The sequence below is a fragment of the Ostrea edulis genome, chromosome 7 (genome assembly GCF_947568905.1).
Source record: "Ostrea edulis chromosome 7, xbOstEdul1.1, whole genome shotgun sequence".
Classification (NCBI taxonomy): Eukaryota; Metazoa; Mollusca; class Bivalvia; order Ostreida; family Ostreidae; genus Ostrea; species Ostrea edulis.
Genome location: NC_079170.1, coordinates 73,944,365 through 73,966,119, shown reverse-complemented (window position 1 = coordinate 73,966,119; position 21,755 = coordinate 73,944,365). Strand labels below are relative to the sequence as shown.

The 21,755-nt window shown below is 35.3% G+C and overlaps 1 protein-coding gene and 1 long non-coding RNA gene across 2 annotated transcripts; one reads left to right on the top strand and one right to left on the bottom strand.

Moving 5' to 3' along the window:
- Positions 1 to 2,715: 2,715 nt before the first annotated feature.
- Positions 2,716 to 4,518, bottom strand: LOC125653625 (uncharacterized). Its single transcript, XM_048883198.2, has 2 exons — positions 3,620 to 4,518; positions 2,716 to 3,369 (listed from the first exon to the last, which is right to left on the bottom strand). Exons 1-2 carry the CDS (start codon positions 4,047 to 4,049, stop codon positions 2,972 to 2,974), a joined length of 828 nt encoding a protein of 275 aa, XP_048739155.1. The 5' UTR covers positions 4,050 to 4,518; the 3' UTR covers positions 2,716 to 2,971.
- LOC130048494 (uncharacterized) lies at positions 3,879 to 13,704 on the top strand. Its single transcript, XR_008797287.1, has 3 exons — positions 3,879 to 4,115; positions 12,244 to 12,325; positions 13,245 to 13,704. It is a non-coding gene; the product is annotated as an uncharacterized LOC130048494 (long non-coding RNA).
- The last annotated feature ends 8,051 nt before the right edge of the window (positions 13,705 to 21,755 follow it).

Here is a 21,755-nt window from a genome sequence, read left to right as displayed (position 1 = left end):
TATCAAAACAAACAAGAAATGTTTGTCACATATATTCCCACGTGGTTCAATGTTGAAAAGGGCTATACACTTCCACCATTTAACAGATGATAGTACCAAACCAATTCAAGATATTAAACGGACAGTATCTTCCTATGTCCCGATTGGACTGACACTTGGCATTTGACCTAAAAATAAATGAGGTTAATCTTCTCCATAGGAGGTACCAGTGTACCAAGTTTGGTGTAAATCAAGCAATTGATTCTTGAAGTATAGAAGACAATATACATGTATTATTGCGACCGGTTTGACCTTTGACCGTGTCAACCCAAAATTAATAGGGGCCATTTATCCCCTACGATGTACCAGTGTACCAAGTTTGATGTCTGTTAGACAAACGGTTCTCAAGTTACTGAGTGGACAGTATATTCCTATGCCTAGTTTGATCCTTGAACTTTAACCACGTGACCTCAAAATCAATAGGGATAATCTGCTCCTTAGGGTGTACTAGTCTGCTAAGTTTGATGCATGTCAAGCAAAAGGTTCTCAAGATATTGAGCGGACAGTATATTCCTATGTCCAGTTTGACCTTTGACATGTGACTTTACAATCACAAGGGGTCATCTACTCCTTAGGTTGCATCAGTGTACCAAGTTTGATGTCTGTCAAGGAAAGGGTCTTCAGGATATTGAGTAGAAAGTGTATTCATTTGTCTAGGGTGGATTGACCCTTGACCTTTTGACCTGAAAATCAATAGGGGTTCTCTTCTACTCAAAACCAAGCAACATATGAAATATCATAACGATTAGTGAATGGTTCTCGAGATATTGAGCGGACATGTGGTCTACCGACCGACAAATGCAAAGCAATACCATCACTCCCTTCTTCATTGAAAAGGGGCATAAGTAATTGCTCACAGAATCTCAAATATAGTCACATGAATTCAGAAATATGACTGAAATGGATTTCCCTTCTTCGGAAAAACGTAAAATATTGAATATTACAATGACATTAATGGGCTTCCATACTTTTATCCTTAAAGGAAAAAATACATATCAAAATAAAGCATATGATTATACTTATTAATTTACACCCGTATGTAACCGAATATAATACGCACATTTTTATTCTTTTTTTATGAGAAGGGACACACACTATTTACTACTAAAGGTTTGTGGCTCGCTTTGTTAAATAGTCCGTTGCAGTCTTTTCGCGTTGTTTATCTAAACTGTAGAAAATTCTATGCTTACACTAAGTACATCCTGTAAGTAATTATTATGAAACAGCCAAATCATATTCACCATCGTACAATTTTTAAAACTGTCATGATATTATGATACCGTGACTAGCACATGCGTTGTGTTCACGTGATTTGTCCCTTGATCTCGTCAGATTTTTTCTTTGTGGCTATTCTGCATGCTGCACGATATTTATGGGTCTGGTACAATGCGATTACTTTTAAGTTTTAACTTTTCCTTTGCAGTAATAAGCAATGAAACGATTGTTGTAATTACCTATCTATATGCGACGAAATTTCGGAGATTATGTTTGAATTCTTCATTTAGTACCAATTAAATTAATTACTGGCTTTGATTATGATTACGTTTATATTTACCAAGGGGATCATTATATCGCACCTCGGTATACGTCATTTTTCGCAGCTTTGGTGGTGTTTTGATTATTTTTAATACCATTGGCTATTTATGAAGTTTCAACAAAGAAAATATCGAGTCTGTTAAAACTTTATTGCTACAAAATATTGTTTTGTGCTGAAATCAACATTATTTCCCCGAAAATACTCAGTAAAGATTACCGCTACGTATACGGACAAAATTACCGTTTTCTTTTTTAAAAACAAAAACAAATTTGTTGCACTGTATTCAAATTTTTGGGCATGCTTTGTTGAGAACATGCATTATTTCCACAAGGAGTTCTCGTGAAGCTAAAATCGATTTTACAAACGAACTGTGACATTTCCTCAATTTACATGCCCCAAAAGGGGATGTGTATAAATATAATAAAAATATATTCGGCAAAATACGGTAAATGTGAGTAATCATATGACGGTAGAATAATATGAATGCGAAAACACAATAAATTGGACGTGCGTTCTTTGTCTCACCCCCAGTATATTCCCGCAGAAATAGTCACATGATTCAGGCCTTTACACACTGTCTATGAGGCCTTGACGGAGAGTATGAATCGGTCGTAATAGATCCATACCATTTTAAAATATGTACCATGCTTTTTCAACCTAGGAAAGCGAGATATTTACTTTCTTTACTATAAAATATTTACTTACACAAACACTTGTTTCATGAAGAAAGTGGAATCTATTTTTCGTAGTTGATATACATGTATTTATACAAACGTCACATGTTAGTAAAGCACCTGTGGCACTTAAACTTTGCTCACATTATGTATCCATGCACACTATATAATAGTCTCTTTAAACGTATTGAGGGGGCTCATTTAAATCACATTGTTATATAGAATGTCAACATACGATATGTCTTCGAAACTTAATGAAGCTGTTCAAAAAAGAAAATCAATGTTTTTAAGATCTTTATGCGCGGGATTTATTTGCTGTCGGTGTAAGAATAAACAGAAAAGTTTGTGAACCGCTGAAAATCCGCTTTTAAAAGATGCCAGTGAGAGCAAGGAGCCGACTCAAAAACACAAACAAATGGATCGAGAAGACAGTGTTCCTACGTTTTAAGATATACACCAAAATACTTAATATATTTCCAGTTTATTGTGATGATTACTAAAAACAATCGAATTATTTTTTAATTTAATAGATTTATTATCCAATGAAATTTTTGACAGTATGCACATCTTTTAAATTCCGGAAAAAAAGAAAATTATCAAGCGATGCAAAATAAGCTGGTGAGTGCATAAAACTAAATACTAAGGCAAGCATAACAATAAGAAAATCCACAATACGCCATGTATGATTAAAACATGTAAAGGAGCTGCCTTAGGCATCAATTTACCCAACTCTCCAGCCTTTAAAAGAGGACCACTGGTGTCCATGAATAAAGTTTGCCGTGGTCGTTTGTATATTGACTTTGTCCCCAGTCTTAAGGATTACAGGAACAGTATTTGCACAATTTTCGAAACCAGGGCTCCCTTCATTGTTGCAATTTCCTAGACCCTTTCTTTTTCCATTGACATTGAGTTCTGTATCGAATATCTTGTACCTTGCTACCAGACTTGTCCACGAGAAAACATAGAGTCCATCAGAGGGCGCTGTGAAGAGGCCAGTTAGGGGGCTGTACACGTCATTGGTGTTATATAACACTGTGTCATACACAATATTGATCGGGGTGTTTCTTTCAAAGGACAACGTTTTGCTAATGTAGGCATTGAATACAACAGCCCCTCTGCCTGTAAAATTACCAGGTAACAGAATTTAAATATGAAAATACCTTATTCATTATTCTCATATATTCGTGTAAGCTAGGTCCAATAAAGAATTCTAGCCTATGATGTACGTACAAATAATGATTTTTTTTTTTTTTTGGTAACTTTGAAACGTATAATTATATAAATACGATAAAATTTCTTATAATTGTAATTGCAATAGTCAGGATAGGGATGTTTTGTAAGTAATAAGATATTAAATTAATATACAAACCTTGGCTCTTGGTAGAATTACGAAGATCACCAACAGCTACCGTCAAATCTAATAGATCTCTCTGAATATCATCACTAACATTTGATTTCATGATGTAGTCCTCCATTTCACTCCGAAGTCTTTGATTCTCAAACTGGAGATGACCAACATTCTTTCCAAGATCTTGTACTTTTGCTTCCATGACAGCCATTTCTTTCTTCATCATGAGCACATCATTAACCAATGAATACACCTGCTTTAAAAGCGACAATCTGATCGCAGTTTCTTGATTCAGTTGTTGTTTCAGAGCGTTGATTTCTTGTGCAGAAAACTCATTTGAACAGAGGACGTTCTTTTGTTGAACTTGAGAATTTCCATCCGTTAAAGGGGACTGTGTCACTGCCGTGGCTAATATGATCCAGGAACACAACAAAGGTAAAAACGCCATCATAGAAAAAGAAATAATTGTAAACACAGTGTATCAAGCAGACATCAATGGCTGGGGCTCGCGTGACAAGTAAGAGTTTTTAAAACTAATATCCACGCTATATATATATATATATATATATATATATATATATATATATATATATGTATATAGCAAACTATTTAAGCTGTTACTTAATGAGCGGAAAAGGATGATTGTTCCAGTACTCTATGAACAACTTTTGAGTCCGTGAATATGTGAAACGCATCACGGACAATTATCAACGTTATCATTATCGAGCATATTTGGTCTTTGTTATTATTGCAACTGAAAATGGGTCATGACTGAGAAGCTTAAAGGTTTACTATAGAGTCACTTAACTTTGTCTTCTGAAGATTGATTACTATATTATACGGAATGCATGCATCATCATTAATTACTGATTTGAAAGTAATTTGGAATCTTCTAGTTTTGTAAGTTTGAGTTTTATAGTGTATAGATATATCCCGCAATGACTCTTGGGTAGCAGACTTCCTGTGCATGTATGTTCACATATCCACGCATGTCATGAACTCCATTGTATACATTCCTAATACTGATACAAAATATAACTAAAGAAAATTCTTATAGAGAATTCATTTTAATAATGGAAATGTGAAATAACAGTCAATCAACAGTGTAAATGAAAATGTTAAATGTCCACACGGGCATACCATATATCCTGTCGCATCAATTTCTGTAAAATGTAATGCCAAGAAAAACCCTAAACAAACAAAGATACAAACAAACACAACCTGTTTATATTGAGAACCATTACACTCATAAGCAGTTTTGGAGTATTGTTTCTTCACAATCTGGAGGACAGTAAAATGACGCCAGTAAAACGCATCACGTTCATATATGGCGACAGTAAAATGACGTACTGTATAGTGATGTCCTTCATCACAGCAAACAAGTTTTACTGCATTGCAGACAAATCCCGAGCAGCATTTTGCTGATAGAACAGAAGGAAATGTCCCTTTGTCTTGTACACGGAGTTTGAATCGTGGGAGAGACAGGCGACATCGATGGATTTGTTACGTTTGCATTGGCGCTTAGACATCAAGGCTGTCGTCTGTTGTCGGTTTTCTTGGAGAAGTTCTATCAGTTCACCATTATCCACATCGCTAGTTTTCTTCTGGCGAATGTATTCCTGGTCTTGCTGTTCCTGTTGTCCAAGGGTGTCACTAGTTTTCCAAGCACCGAGTTTCTCTTCACCCGTCTCCTGGTCTGTTAATTTAGCATTCTCTTTGATATTGCTGCACTGCGATACGGTAGCAGCGATTTGCTTTTGAACTTGGTTTAAAATTAGGCACGGAGACTTTGCACCACTGTTGTTCCGCGGACTCCTGATCAAATTGTCAGATATGACGGCGATGCTTTTGTCAAGGCAAGATCTGGAGATTAACATAGGCTCTTGTGTCTGCATTGTTGTTGTTCTTACTTTCGTGGATTCCAGACTAGTATACTTATGTCATTGGTTAGTCTGCTCTTTATATAGAGAGAAAATGTAGGATAATGATGCGTCAATCAATTGACTCCGGTTACATGCTAATTTGCTACTGTTGACTTTCAGAGACAAGTAGAAAAACAAGCATTAATGTTGTTTTCGTTGACTTCTTTCACACAAATATCCGCACGTAACCTCGATTCCACAATCATCTGCCATCAAATTGTTCGCATGGTGAGGACCACGTTTATCGCTTTCAATAATAATTTTGTTTTATGGTGACTGTTTAACCCTGCTATAGGTATATCCAATGCCGTAGTGGCAATCAAGTCAAATTGCAAACATTCAATGTAATATTGCATATTTGTGAAAGCCTTCTTAAAATAAGAGAGTGAAATAATATTTTAAAAGCCAAATTTCGAGGTAATACGTCACAGGAACAAGTTAACAGTCGATAATCTTTATGACTGCGGAGTCGTAATAACGAGACACAAAGGTGTATCCAAAACCTTTGAAAGTCAAAATAACGAGAGCAAAAAGCCGCAATTTTGACTTCAGAAAATCGTAATAACAGGTGAAAAGTCGTGATTACGAAAGTGGACATAACGCGACAGACTAGGAACGTCGCGATAAAGAGATGAAAAGACATTAAAATATTACACCTTACACAAGTCGAAATCACAACTAGTTTATCTCGTTATTATGACTATTTATTCTGTTATTACGACTTTCATTTTTCATAATTGCGACATTTTATCCCCTAACCAGGACTTTTTAACTCGTAAGCAAAGACATTTTTAACTCCTCATTACAGTTGTTCACTAGTAAACAACTAACGACTTCTGATCTCGTTATTACGATTTTCTTGATGTTTTTAAAGTCGTAATTGTGACTTTCAAATTATTCTGATGCTGTTAAATCGTCGCAATGCATTGATAAATACTGGAGAACTCAATGCATGCACTGTCTTTACACATATTGCTCACACGACAAGACACGTAAACAAAACTGCCCAGCGGTTAGAAGAACGAAAACATGAACACTAATATTAGTATTCAAGTATATCTGCTGAAAGATCCGTCATCTTCCAAACCTTTCTCTCAATTTTGGCAGATTACACATAAAAGTGAATCACCGCTGATATGAGACATAAAGATCTGTAATCCAAAATCCTGCCGATTTATTTCATCCTTCATAAGCTGCCGACCTTGATGTTTCAAAACCTCAAGTACAGTGCAGTGTAGCAGGCTTGTAAGATCCTGGAACGAAAATTAGATTTCGTTCATACTGGTTATTTCAAAAGATTCAGTCTACCTCCAACAGAAAGTAAACCATGGAAACCTACAGCGAGTTCGACCCACTCAATTGTACTGTTTAGGCAATAGATTTCCCTTCTAATAATGGATACCGAATTTCCATATCAAATGTTTCTTTTTCAATACTTTTAATGGTTTTTTTTTTTTTTTTTTTTTTTTTTTTTACATCTTTGAATGACCCTAGTCATGCCATCCTGAACACCTTTCAATATTTCTGTGTTGAAAGTATTGCAACGAATGACGAAATCAAGCTACCACTTTCACTATGCTTACCAATGCTGAAGCCAATTTCATGTCTGAATCTGGGTAAATAATTTCATATACACAATCATTCTATATTTGCTCTAGATGTTCAGGTAACGGTCTTCATTACCAACAGCTTGTGGGATGTAAAATCATTGTTCTGGTGTTTGCAGGTAAGTATTGCTCCACAAAATTCCAATCGCAGTATAGTTGGACAATGTACGGGTGCTAGTTTAAATTTTCCAAGAATGTAACCTAAATGTCTCTGGTTCTCGACGTAGGCAATTGCTGAAATAACATTTTTTGTGGCATCACAAAAACATGCATACTATTTAAAGTGACTTCGTTCCACGTCTGAATTAAGCATATTCTTTGTAGATGCGATGGCTTCATGTGACTGAGAGAGAGAGATACTCCAATTTTCTGACTGTAGGTACTGAATGTGATAAAAGGTTATCCCAGTTAACAGTTCGTAGAAGGCTTCTCATAAGTAACTTGTCCTGAATGATAACTGGGTAAGAAATCCTAAAGAGTCAAAGACACTGTTGCTTGTTGAAAACACACCCTTTCTTGTGTAACGTTTACCACCACGAATATCTTTGGCTTTAATTCCCAATTTAGTCCTAGATTTCGTCGGGTTGGTAAACAGGGTTTTGATAATTTCAAATGTTGCAAAACACTGCTGAGTTCACTTTTCAAAGACCATCACGAACTCTTGATTTTTAGAAACAAATTCGTGCAGGCAGAGTTTGCTGTGACCTAGAACTGTTTGAGTTCGTTTCATCAAGTCTACAACAGCAGTTACAGAGTGTAGAGAAGTTAAGTAAAGGTCTCCCTCAACATACTGTGGAACATCAGCTCCATAGAAATCCTCTACAACCTTTGCAGGTTTTCGTAGTCCCTATGATACTCATATGCATGACACAAAAAAACTTAACAAATTCCTATATGGTTCATAGACTTTTTAAAAAAAACAATAAAACATTTATACAATATTACTCATCATAGTAACTTCATTTTTACGAAACTTCATCAATTCATCAACCAAGTTCTTCATAAGGTTGGACCTAGTCAACAACACATCACTATTGATATTCCTGCATATATAGCTAATGAGTCAAACATTACACGGATGGTGTTAGTTTTTTAGGGTGGTAGACCACACCTAACTCCACCCTTAAAATTCGATGTAATTTCTCCGTGTTAATTCAACGAAATGTTTCTTCTGATTTGATTTTTGTGTAAGCTAATTTGGAAAGTTATTTTTCCCTCTTCAAAACTTGTTCACAATTATGGAAAAGTCTCTAACTATTTTGCGAAAAGACAGCGGGACTTGCCACTTTCCGACAGACCCTTGATTGAATACAGAATTCATAATTCCAAGAACGTTCTGGCCATTCACAATTCACAATCCAAATGATATTTTCATGTACGACACGTTGATCATATACGTAATGTGGTTTAATGACATATCTCCCTATAAGCAATATGACTTCTGCTTGGTTTATGGGGTATTTAACAATAAAAAACATTGCTTCACAAATTGCAACACAAGGAAACCTATACTGTGGAATCATTAGAATTCGTGGTAGCTCATTTTTCGTAGAATTCGTGGGTACCCGTCACCCACGAATTTACATCCACAACGAATAAAGACATTCCAGAGTTATCTTTCTTACAAATATACGTCCACGAAATTACGTCCCCACGAACCTGTACAAATTCAGCAATCGGAGAAAATTGGCCCCCACGAATTTAAATGATTCTACAGTAGATATTGAAATGTATTTTAATTACATGGCATGACATTTTGATTTTAAAACCCGGGAACTCAACATGATCTGGTTACAGTGGTATATAAAAGTTGAGATACTGGTATGCCATGGTTCTGAATAGGACATTTAGGATACATAGTGATAGTTCCGTCATTAGCATACACCATTAGAAGTGAAAGTCACTGACCCTTCAGATATCATCCTAAAAATGGGATGCACTTCGGTAGGTATTGTACGATAACGAACTCCCATTGTTACAGCCCTAAGCACCATACATTAGCTAAGATATACAACTGGTACTTCACTTAACGCTGGTAGTGTGTCTGCATGGATCAAAAATGTCAATGTCATTGTAATCTTATGTACCGTCTACGGGTAGATTCATAAATGAAGCATAGTATGATACAGAAAAATCAAAGCTGTGGACAGTCTAGATTCGTGAGTTCCCAGTCCACAAGTATAACACCGAACACATCTTCAGCTATGTCGATCTGGTATTCAATGTACCTAGTTGTCAAGATAACTTTTAACTTTGTAATTTAGACATCATGAACTAGAAATTTGGCAGTACCGAATTTATGGAACTTTTTTGTATCACCAAAATGACCTTATTTAATACTTTGAGAGTTTTTTAATACATGTTCGAACATTAAAGCTTCCAACATACCATATACTCCATTCACTTGATGACCAGGCAGATATTCGATTATCAACCCCAGTGGATTCCAATGCATATCATAAAGGAATTTTAAGCAAACAGTATATTTAAGAAACGTAAGTTACAAGGGATATTCTGAGCAGCCAGACATCAGAAAAAGAAAGCCGATGATTTTCCATGCAATTAAAGGAATTTCAAACAAACAGCATATTTAAGAAGCGTAAGTGATAAGAGCTAGTCTTTGCAATTAAGCACGAATTGTGTACAGTACCGTAGATGTAGTGCAAAACAAATCAGAGAATTCTAGGGCAACGTGCATACTCTTTACAGCCACAATTAACACCAATCGTCCTTGCTGCAGATGAAAAACATGCATAAATATCTACTGACCCCGTTTACATACCGATAAATTGAGTGTGAATTATTTTGTTTGTCATCTTGAATTGCCATTGCAGTACATCACACAATCCCACGCGTGGTCACATAAGATCAACAACACATTTAATTTGGCAATTAAATATATGCCGTAGAAGCTCGGAAACCTACAGTTTTCAAGCTGATGCTGAAACTTAAGAAATTACACATGGTTAATGCAATTAAAGTTAGTGTGTGCAATTTATATAAAGGTCTAAATGGGTCAGAATATGTATAGAGTGTTGCTGATAATTCTGAAGGAATAGGTTTTCCGCCAAATACATATCTTTTATGTCGATTTGCTAGATACACATTACCTAGCGATGAATACCTATACACTCTAACACGAAGCACGCAACCTATAATGTACTTGCGTATATAATGAAGAGGACTAGACTTTACTTTTAATGCACTATTAACAAAGAAAACCATTTTCATGTAAATTGTATCAACACTATCGACGTCATTAACACGTGATAAAGAATACATCAACACTATCGACGTCATTAACATGTAAAACTTATACGGTACCAATTTTGATGCACCAGATGCATAATACATCAACACTATCCACGTCATTAACATGTGATAAAGAATACATCAATACTATCAACGTCATTAACATGTGATAAATAATACATCAATACTATCGACGTCATTAACATGTGATGAAGAATACATCAATCCTATCGACGTCATTAACATGTGATAAAGAATATATTTTGTACGTTGTAATACATCATGTAGAATAAAAGCATTGGTCACATGACCGGAATGTAATAAATTCATATTTCTGCTTTCGTAATCGGGCTCGAGATACAAAACGAAGCTTCTGATGTGGTTGACATTTCCGATATAGCTTATTTTGAACGTTGAAAGAAAAACATCGGCGCCCTTAATTTCAATATATCCGGAGGAAGCTGTACATATACTATGCCATGTCGAGTAAAGCATTGGACACGTGATCGTATTTCCGCAAAAGGTATCACACCGGTAATTGTCCAATCAATATGACTCATGAACATAGTCAATTGAAGGTCCATATATTTTTTTCTTGCGCAATTTTCCTCATTTCCCCTTTTTTTCATAATTTATGTACCCCTGATTAGGAAATTTTGTGTAATTTGTAAAAAAAAAAATAATAATAATAATCAACTGTATACAAAGGTTTTGTATATTTTGTGGATTTTAGCAATTTAGTTAAAAGCCCAACTTGTTTTACAAGAACATCTAAACCAAGTCTGCTAGATGTATGTCTAACCAAAGATGATACTAAATTACACAAGTTATGTAATTTTAGTTGTGGGCTAAGTGATGTACATAATTTTATAGCCATTCAGTTTAAATGCAATTTGAAAGAGCCAGAGTACAGATGAAAGTCTTAGAGTCGTCGTAGTTTCAGAAATTTTGATGAAGAATCTTTTATACATGATCTAGATACGAGAACCACAGAGATATAAACATAGCTTTCTCTGATTTTACAAACAATTTTGTAGCTCTCATTGACAAACATGCTCCAATGAAAAGAAGAAAAATACTTCCAAACCAAGTTCCTTACATAAATAAAACACTACGTAAAGCGATTTACAAGAAACAATGCTGCATGATAAGTATCAAAGGTGTAGTTCTAATAATAACAGGGAAGCCTATAAAGCCCAACGCAATTGTTACCAAGTTTACGAAACAATCAGTAAAAGCTTACTTTCTCGAAAGATGCACAGGGGACTCTAAATCTAAGGACTATTGGTCAACTATTAAACCTTTCTTAACGAACAAAGGCAGTTGTTTTCAGAAAAATATAATCTTGTCAGAAAAAAAAACGTCTTGGTTACTGATCAGTCTAAAGTCGCGGAAACATTTAATGACTTTTTTGTAAATGTGGTCAAAAACATTGGAAACACAAATGTAAATATTGACAATAACCACCCAAGTGTGAAGGTTATCAATGACAACTTTCCACAACTCGGAGACAGATCATTCCAGTTTAAACCTATAGCTGAAACTTTTGTAAACAAACATATAAATAAGATAAGCATTAAAAAGGCTACAGGTTTGGGTGGGATTTCCCCCAAGGTATTGCATCTTGCAAAGCCTATCATTGTCAAACCACTTACAAAACTTATAAATATGTCCTTGATTTTTTCTGTCTTTTCAGACTCTTTGAAAATTACCCAGGTAGTCCCCATACACAAGAAAAACAGTGTACTAGATAAGGGAAATTTTAGACTGGTTAGCGTATTACCAGCTATATCTAAGATATTTGAAAATGTTATTAACAGTCAATTATCAGTCTATTTTGATGAAATTTTTCATCCTTTTCTAGCAACCTTTAGACCAGGCGTTGGGTGTCAGTCCAACCTTTTAAGAATTACTGAGGACTGGAAGAGAGTACTTGATGAAAATAAGTATGCTGCTCCTATCCTTATGGACTTATCTAAGGCTTTTGACTGTCTTCCCCCAAAACCTCATTCTGCTTAAACTAAAATCTTATGGTCTCTCTCCACCTGCCGTAGATCTACTACATAGCTACCTATCTTGTAGGAAACAGTGTGTCAAAATTGGCCAAAATATAAGTTCCTTTCTTGATATTTTCAAAGGAGAACCGCAGGATTCTATACTCGGACTAGCAATGTTTAATATTTTTATCAATGATATTTTTTATTTTGTCAAAGACTCAGCTTTGTACCATTATGCAGATGACAACACTCTATCCCATTCTGATTTTGTTTTAGACAATGTTATAAATACACTTCAAAGGGAAAGTGGCATTCTCATGGACTGGTTTTCAGCAAACAAAATGCAGGCGAACCCAGTAAAATTTCAAGCAATTTCCGTCGGTAGAAAGACATATGATAAAAACACAACATTTAACTTAAATGGTACAACTTTTGCCTGCGAGGAAGAAGTGACGCTGCTTGTTGTTACTTTTGATTTCAATCTGAATTTTCAAATATTTGTAAGAAGGCAGCTCGTCAATTAAATGTAATAAAGCTTATAGGGAAACATCTTTGTAGGTTGGGTAAACTCACTATCTACCATTCCTTTATCATGTCAAACTTTAGTTATTGTCCTCTGGTCTGGCACTTTTGTAGTGAACAAAATTGTACCAAAAAAAATGACAAAATTCAAGAACGAGCCCTACGATTTATATATGAAGACCACAGTAGTACATATAATCAACTATTAGATAAATCAAATCTTCCTTCACTGAAAACCAGGCGTATGAGAGCCATGGCCCTTGAAGATTTTTAAAATTATAGATAAGCAAAGTCCATTGCTTCTACAAGAATTGGTCCAGCTAAGAAACACGAGATATAATTTCAGATACCAAAAGACCTTGGAACTTCTAAGACCATGAACAACTAGGTATGGTAAAAGGTCATTCAGCTATGCAGCCGCCATACTGTGGAACTCCTTACCCAACCATGTAAGGGAAATATCCTCCTTCAATCAATTTAAAACTTTCATTGACGCTTGGAGGGGAAAAACTGCAAATGCAGCTCCAGTCGAGTACACGATGGGGAGGTGCATGGCTGAATAAAAACCTCATTTTTCAATATATCATATACTGTTTTTGTTAACTGTTTCCTTTTATGCAAATTTTGCAACGTTACATCTGCATCACTACCAATGTTTGCTTTTTGTCGGTAGACGAGACAGGTAACTTCAAACATTTTCCACTGCGTTATTTTGCCATCAATTTTACAAACAGGATTTTAATCATTTTTACCTCTAAAGTAATGTATACGCCTAATGAAAATAATTAACTGTGTGATACCTTTAAAAATGTAAAAACGCTGGAACACCCCCCCCCCCCCCCCCAGATATTACCTACATGTACCCCTATCGGCTGAGGAAGTATTCCAAACAAATGGGGTTCTACAATATGCATGCAGGGGCTTCTTCGCGCCTACTTGCGTTTCTGTCAAGAGACCGACGCAGTTTCATATTAGTTTCTTAAAGTACGTATTTTAAAATTATTTCTAAAATATTCGTGTGCTGCGATGGCAAGCAAATATTTTGTGACACGTTTTGAAACACATAGCATAAGTTATACAGATCGCATCAGATGGTGTGGTTTGGAAGTTTGTAAACAAGTTGGCGAGGAGAGTAGCTTACCTTTGATTGGTATGAAATGGACAACTAAAGACCGCTACATGTATATATACAGCCTGTCTTTGAGCCAAATGTTGTTTGACGTGTTTCATATCAATTGTTGGACCGTCTTTGGCTCACTGTTGCTAACTACAGATTACTCCGTTTACCTGATCAAGATAATGGGGCTCACGGAGGGTGTGACCAGTCAACAGGGGATGCTTACTCCTCCTAGGTAATTAATCCCACGTCTGCTTTATCCAGGGGCTCGTGCTTGCCCAACTCTCGATTTTGTATTCCTTATAGGAGTTATGAGAAATATCCCTGTTCGTTGTCTTCACCTTTTCATTGATAAAAAAATGGAAACTTTGAATATGCGTATGACCTCTGTGCATTTAACTTTCATTAAAAGTGTGTTCTGGTACAGAAATGTTATTTGTAATATACTACGCAATCATATTTAGACCCAAACTTTTAATTGAGAGGCAACATTATCTGATTTTTATACAACTTACCAGATCACTAAAAAATTGAGATATCTTTTTTTTTTCTTTGGTTTAGTAAATTGAGAAAAGAATAATGAGAATTACAGTATTGTTTTGGAATCATTCAAAATTATATAGATCTAGGCCTATTTTTTAGTTTCATGTCTGTATTAGAAAGTTGCGGGTTGACTCGTCGGGTTAACGTCTCCACGGAGAAACTTTTCAATCCTCACTAAGGGTGCCAGGAGTCCCCTAGACTGGACACATTTATAGTACTGTAATCACAAAATCATGATATAATTGTGTTAATCATTAGTACAGAAAATAATGTTGTATAGTACATGTATAATTAGCAATAGGAAAAACGTATGGCAAAAACAAAAACCTCATAGCGAGAGTGATCTTCTTCGAGTTTATAAGTCCCATATAAGACCGATTGGTGAATATGCATGCCCAGTGTGTTCCACAGGCCTCACATCTACTCTATCAGATCAAATCGAATTCATTCAATAGCGTGCTCTCAAGATCATACGACCATTAGACTCTTACCAAAAAGCCTTGGAATATACCCGACTTGAAAACCTATCTGATAGACGCAAAATATATGTTTAAAACTTTTCAAGGATATGGAAGACCCATCCCATCGACTACACTGCCTCCTTCCTGACATTCGCGAAAACCTATATAATCTAAGAAACTCCTCAAAATGTTATTTACCAAAATTTAAAACAAACCGTTACAAGAACAGACCCTGGTGTATACTAAACCCAAGGCATACATAAGCGTGCATTGTATTCTGAAAGCTAGTCAACAGACTTTTAATCCTTATTTCAGACTCATGAATTTGTTTCTTTTGTTTTACCTTATGTACGTCCGTTTATTTATATTTTTCTCCAAATATTTTTATTATATGTAAATGCTTTAAAAATTATTCTTTGTCTTTTCGTGTGCATTCTTATCACGTTTATATTTTGCTAAAATTCTGATGTGTTTTTTAACTTAGTTATTTTATTTTCAACTTTTAAAGTTGCCAATGAATAAATATATAATAACATGTATCTATATCTGTATATAGCTCAATTAGTATTTTCATTGAACAACACGAGTTCACCGGTTACTCTACGCTACGGAACAAGAGGTCATGATACCTCAAATAATGGGTTTCTACTGCTATTGCTACATGATATTGCATATATATAAATAGTCATGATATATAGTAGATGTGACAATCCTCTCTTAATCCCCGCCCACGGTAAAAATGACCCCTGGATTGGATACATTTACGGTACACAGTCATTATCAAATACAGTCGTTATAAAATCATATATTTCATATATAATTGTGTTATTACAAGAAAGCGCAAGGCCTAATTAAGAAATTATTTGAGAAAAGGAAAAATACCTTTACTTCTTTAGTTCAAAAGTAAAAACAATTTTTGAAAATACAGCATAAATTACTTAAAAATCCAAGTGGGATTAATCCGAATTAATATTTCTTTGGCATGTGAGATGTATTGAGATTATACACCTAGATTTGATTGATTCATGTTTTCCGCCACACTCAACAATTTTTTCAGTTATCTGGTGACGCCCAGTTTTTATTGATGGAAGAGAGAACCCAGATACAATGTACCTGGGAAGAGACCACCGACCTTCTGAAAGTAAACTGGGAATTTTTCTCACTTACCGGCGCGATCTTGAATATTCAGATAGCATCATTACAAACCAAGTCCAGCACTCATCAGTACTTTCAGTACTTTGATTGAGTTTTTGTTACCATCTGAAACAGTCTTTTAATTTGATGTAAAAATCTTATTGCTCCAAGCACGAACGGGACTCCAACTCATGACCCATGTAGAGAGATCGGGTTCGGTGCCATTTCAAATATCCCAATAAAATGAAACATCGGTGTTGGAGGTTGGAAACGCGGAGTAAAAAGAGTAAACTGGTATTTCCAGCGAAGAAATGTAACAAATCGGTACATATCCCTACACCAATCACATCCGAGGTGTGTGTGAAGTTTGGCAGAATCATCTGAAAATCGTCGATTTGTGTAAAATAAACTATTCGATTTCATCCCAGATGAAAGGAATAGATTTATTTTTTATAGTTGATATGTGACTAGATTAACTCTAGGATATCATTTGTACAATGTATGCAGTGAGCACGCCCTCACACATGGTTGAAAAGAAAGCAATGGTGTCCGTGAGTTTTGACTTCGAGATCACCGACTGTAAATACAGGAGAGAGGACGTATCAAACTACCCATTATGTTAGACCATGTGTAAAACATTACAGGCCTGTAGGCAGGATTTTTCAAGGGGGGGGGGGTACATAGACTCGCAACGCGAGTCTATCACCTCGCACCGTGAGGTGCCACTACGGCAGGGGGTCTAGGGTATTTGGTGCAAAATCCTGCAATCTAGCAATTTCCTGGCACTTAATTTGAATTTTGGAATCATGCCTTTTTTACTATGAATTTTCATGATTTTCATAAAAAAATCCCGACTTTAATAGTCACAATTCAAACAAAATGCCGACTTTAATAGTGCTTAGTAGTTTTCAAGGGGGGGGGGTTCGTACGACCCCCCCCCCCCCCCCCCCCCCGGCTACGAGTGTGCATTAAAGGAGAGTTTAGAAATATGCACTTATCCCCCCCCAAAAAAAACTGCTGGGGAAATAGAACGTGGTATACTAGTAAGTCAGTCACGTGGTCAATACTCTACTCGATTAAGAAAGAACGTGTTTAAAGAGACCCGGCTAAGGCATTCTTATGAAACTATTTTCATTTGTATCTCCATAATCGTAGTTTTTGTATGTATATTTGATAGTTCTCTGTTTTATTTTATTCATAGATTACATTGATAAGAGATCTATTGAAATCTACCATGAAAATTGGAGAGTATGCACATTTAGTGTAACATACACTGCAATATTATCACTGACTTTCTACTTGATATAAAGATCTATGTGTTATGAAATACACATTTAGGAAATAAACACATGTCTAGGTCGTTTACAAGTATCAAATACAATGACAGAAGGAGGAGGATCAGACGCCATGGTCGTCCAAACCAATGAAATAGCAAAGGTTTCATACAAGCACAACGTTAACGGGTTTAGCTATCTTCCATACATTTTAATATTGGAGCTTGCTGATTGGTTTGCTATGATTATAATGTAAGCGTATAGTATAATATGATGTCATGCATGATGCGCATCTTTAAAATACGAAAACGATTACAGAAAATATATGTCAACCTAAATCAGATATGTAAATCCGATATGAAATGTTTCTACTTGTAGTTTGTTGTAAACGTGTATTAAATGTGTGATTTAAAACACTTGAGTCGGGTATTGTTTAAATTTTCAGAATTTGCATTTTGTCTTTCAACTTACGTTAATGTATTCCATTAAAGGGGAATTCATTTTGCAAAACCTGGGCACTACAAACACTGACAACAAATTCACTTACTGAACTGGCTAAACTAGAAGGAACAGGTTATATTGACTAATGTTGCAGAACATTTTAAAATTCGAACGGATAAGATGACATTTTGTGCAGAAAAACTGATATTTTTCATAATTCTTGTGTTACTGGCCGGAAAATGTAAGTATATAAATCACTAGAACCTGAAGTGAATTTTGAACCGTTTTCAGGCATTTCTGGATAGCTAAAAGTCGTGTATTCCGTTCTGTTATACATATTTCAAATTAATAAAGTAAGGGACTGTTACAGAACTATTTAATTATTAAAATACCGCGTTACACCTATAATATACTATCACACGTTAAGTTCGGGTATATTGAAGTAGTCCCCACCGTCCGTCTCTCCGTCCGTCCGTCTCTCCATCCGTCCGTCTTATTTCGTATATCGTATAATGAATGAAAACAGTTCAACAATTGCTTACGATAGCTTATAACTTCCACATGTTAAAATTTATTTACATATATACCTCTATTCTTATATTATTCATGAAATATGACATTTCATAAAAACGACGTAAAATTGTTTAATATGACATGTTCGTGTATTAATAATGAATGTTGTTTCTCGTTTGTATAGATTTTAAAGAAATTCTTTGGGTTTTTTAAATAGAATAAACGAATATCCTAATAAAAAGGATATCCTTCCGGATCAAGATGGGTTCACATAACATATGGATAAAGGGGCATAACCACATTTTTTTTTCAATTTTATTGTTCACGATGTATTATAATTGGGTAATCACATATATTTTCAACGGGTACCTGTAAAGTGCGAAACGAAATCTGCCGAAACGAAACGAAATCTGCCGAAACGAAACAGATTGTATAACCGAACTCTTTTAATTATAATAATTAAAAATGGTATCTTAGATACCTTTGAAAGTTACCACATATAAATAAAATCGCCTCCCCTTTGATATAGGATTTCGGCTTGACTGATACAAAGTTTTAAAAGTTGGAAAGGGGGAGGGGGAGTCAGCACAAAGTACATATCGGAAGTTGATTAAATTCCATGTCCAGTTAGTTTCGGATCCATAAATTTCAGAACGGAGGGTTACAATTTCAGAGGTCTGAGGAAACACACTAAACGAGGGGTGGGGTCGCCGGCGGTGGATCCGCCTTTGGGTATAGATACATTGTTTGAAGAAGCTGGTGTCTGAGAAAGTTGAAAGCAGGATGAACTCTTAACCCCTTATTTTATCTCTAACTGCTGAGGTGCGAGTACTTTCAATAATGGAAAAACATTAAATAGTATACCACATTATATGAATACAATTCGATAAGATATATATACATGTATTATTAAAAATTATTATTGATATGTAGTGAGTCTAAAGATAACTAAAGATACATTTAGGATGTTGATAAGACGGAGAATTGAAAATGGGACGGAAAACGGAAATGTATTATGCAATAATATCAGGAGGAGGTCAGCATTTTGTAAGATCAAAAGGCTTATGAACAAGGGAAGCAGGAATTACAAAGAGAACGGGACGACATACTTAGAATCCACCGTTTGATATACTACATACAAATACACAATATTCACATGTATACATAGATTTGTCTTTAGAGCAATACATACTGAAACATGTATTATGTCCAAAGGTGGATCCAACACCGGCGACCCCACCCTCGTTTAGTGCGTTTCCCCAAACCTCTGACTTATAAGACTGTAACCCTCCGTTCTGAAATTTATGGATCAAAACTAATTACACATGGCATTTAATCAACTTCGGATACGTACTTTTTGCTTAATCACCCCCTTCCAACTTTTAGAACTTTGTATCAGTCAAGGCGAAAGCCTACATCGAAGGGGAGGCGAATTTTATTTATATGTGGTAACGTTCACAGTGACCAAAGAAACCGTTTTTAATTATCATTATTAAAAGAGTTCGGTTATAAAATCTGTTTCGTTTCGTTTCGGTAGGGTTCGTTTCGTTTCGGTGGATTTCGTTTCGTTTAGGTGGATTTCGTTTCGTTTCGGTAGATTTAGTTTCGTTTCAATTTCGTTTCGCACTTTACAGGTACCCTATTTTCAACAGTCAACTAACTATATGTATCAATGCCAGTATAATTTACATGGGTGTTACAACAACGGAGTTTCGAGTTACTGTTGCATTCCAAACACACTGTAGTCACGTGATTTTGAATATCTACTCCTCCTGGTAAAGATGATACTGTTACATTGTAGCATTATGTTTATTCAGGCGACGCATCAGATTACAAATCATAGTGAAATACATTGTGAAATACATTGATAATGTCAATTAGGAATCACAAATGAATGTTGGGCACATTGCTATCATATGTACAGTATTCGCAATAGCACTCCAGATATTATCACTGCTATAGCCACCAACAACATCATTATCAAAATACATGCTTACCACAGTACCAGGTCTTATCACAGACAATATAAATTATATACTTTAAATCAATCTTTGCCTAGGATAACCCATGAAAGCAATTTATAAAACTTGCTTATTTCCAATGGGATCCCAAGATGTTATGAGTTGATTATAGATTATGTATGACAAAGACAGCATATGATAGACAAAAATAAGATTGAACGTAAGAAGACTGTGATATTTCCAGTATTAAAACTCAAAACCGATATATTGTGCTGCCGAGGACGGTCCCATAGATACAAGAAAGAAATGAAATCTAGGGCTTTGGAACAGAAGCGACAAGGCGAATGCCATCGCCCTAGTAATTTTGCAGAAATGGGAGTGATTTTATGAAATTTGTGATGGCGATCTGTGGAGCAGCAAATGTAACGCAATCTGTAGTTACTACGCATTTTAGGGGTCCAGAACTATCAGGACCAGGACTTGAATATTTGAAGTGAGAATATGTATGGTTGTTTATTTGTTTTACGTCCCGTTGAGAATTTTTTTCTCAATATGACGTCACCAGTTATATGTTTAGACCTATGCTTAGCGCTTACACCCGTAGCAGTGAGGATTCTTTAACGTACCAACGTCTGGCGCGGCACGGGACCTCCGTTTTTAAGGTCATATAGAATAACAGCTTGATTCTCACTTCTAAATGCCGGGCATTTGGCGATGGAGCAATCACTACCTATGTTTACGACTTAGGTTTGATGCGGTTATGGCCCGAGCGGGGCTCGAACTCATGACCTCCTGGTGGTTTAGAAGCGAACGCACTACGACAAAGGTACTATGACCGGTTTATCAAACATTTGTTTTATTTAATAGCCTACATTTATCATCAAGTATAATGAAAAGGAAAATAAAATATTATCCAGATGTCGATTAAAATCTAAATAAGCCCGGCCCCCTACAACTTCTATATACAGTATACACTTTACTTGTATTTACTAGTTTAATCTATATATAGTATACACTTTATTTTAGTTGTATTTACTAGTTTAATCTATATACAGTATACACTTTATTTGTATTTACTAGTTTAATCTATATACAGTATACACTTTATTTTAGTTGTATTTAGTTTAATCTATATACAGTATACAATTTATTTGTATTTACTAGTTTAATCTATATATAGTATACACTTTATTTTAGTTGTATTTACTAGTTTAATCTATATACAGTATACACTTTAGTTGTATTTACTAGTTTAATCTATATATAGTATACACTTTATTTTAGTTGTATTTAGTTTAATCTATATACAGTATACAATTTATTTGTATTTACTAGTTTAATCTATATACAGTATACACTTTATTTTAGTTGTATTTAGTTTAATCTATATACAGTATACAATTTATTTGTATT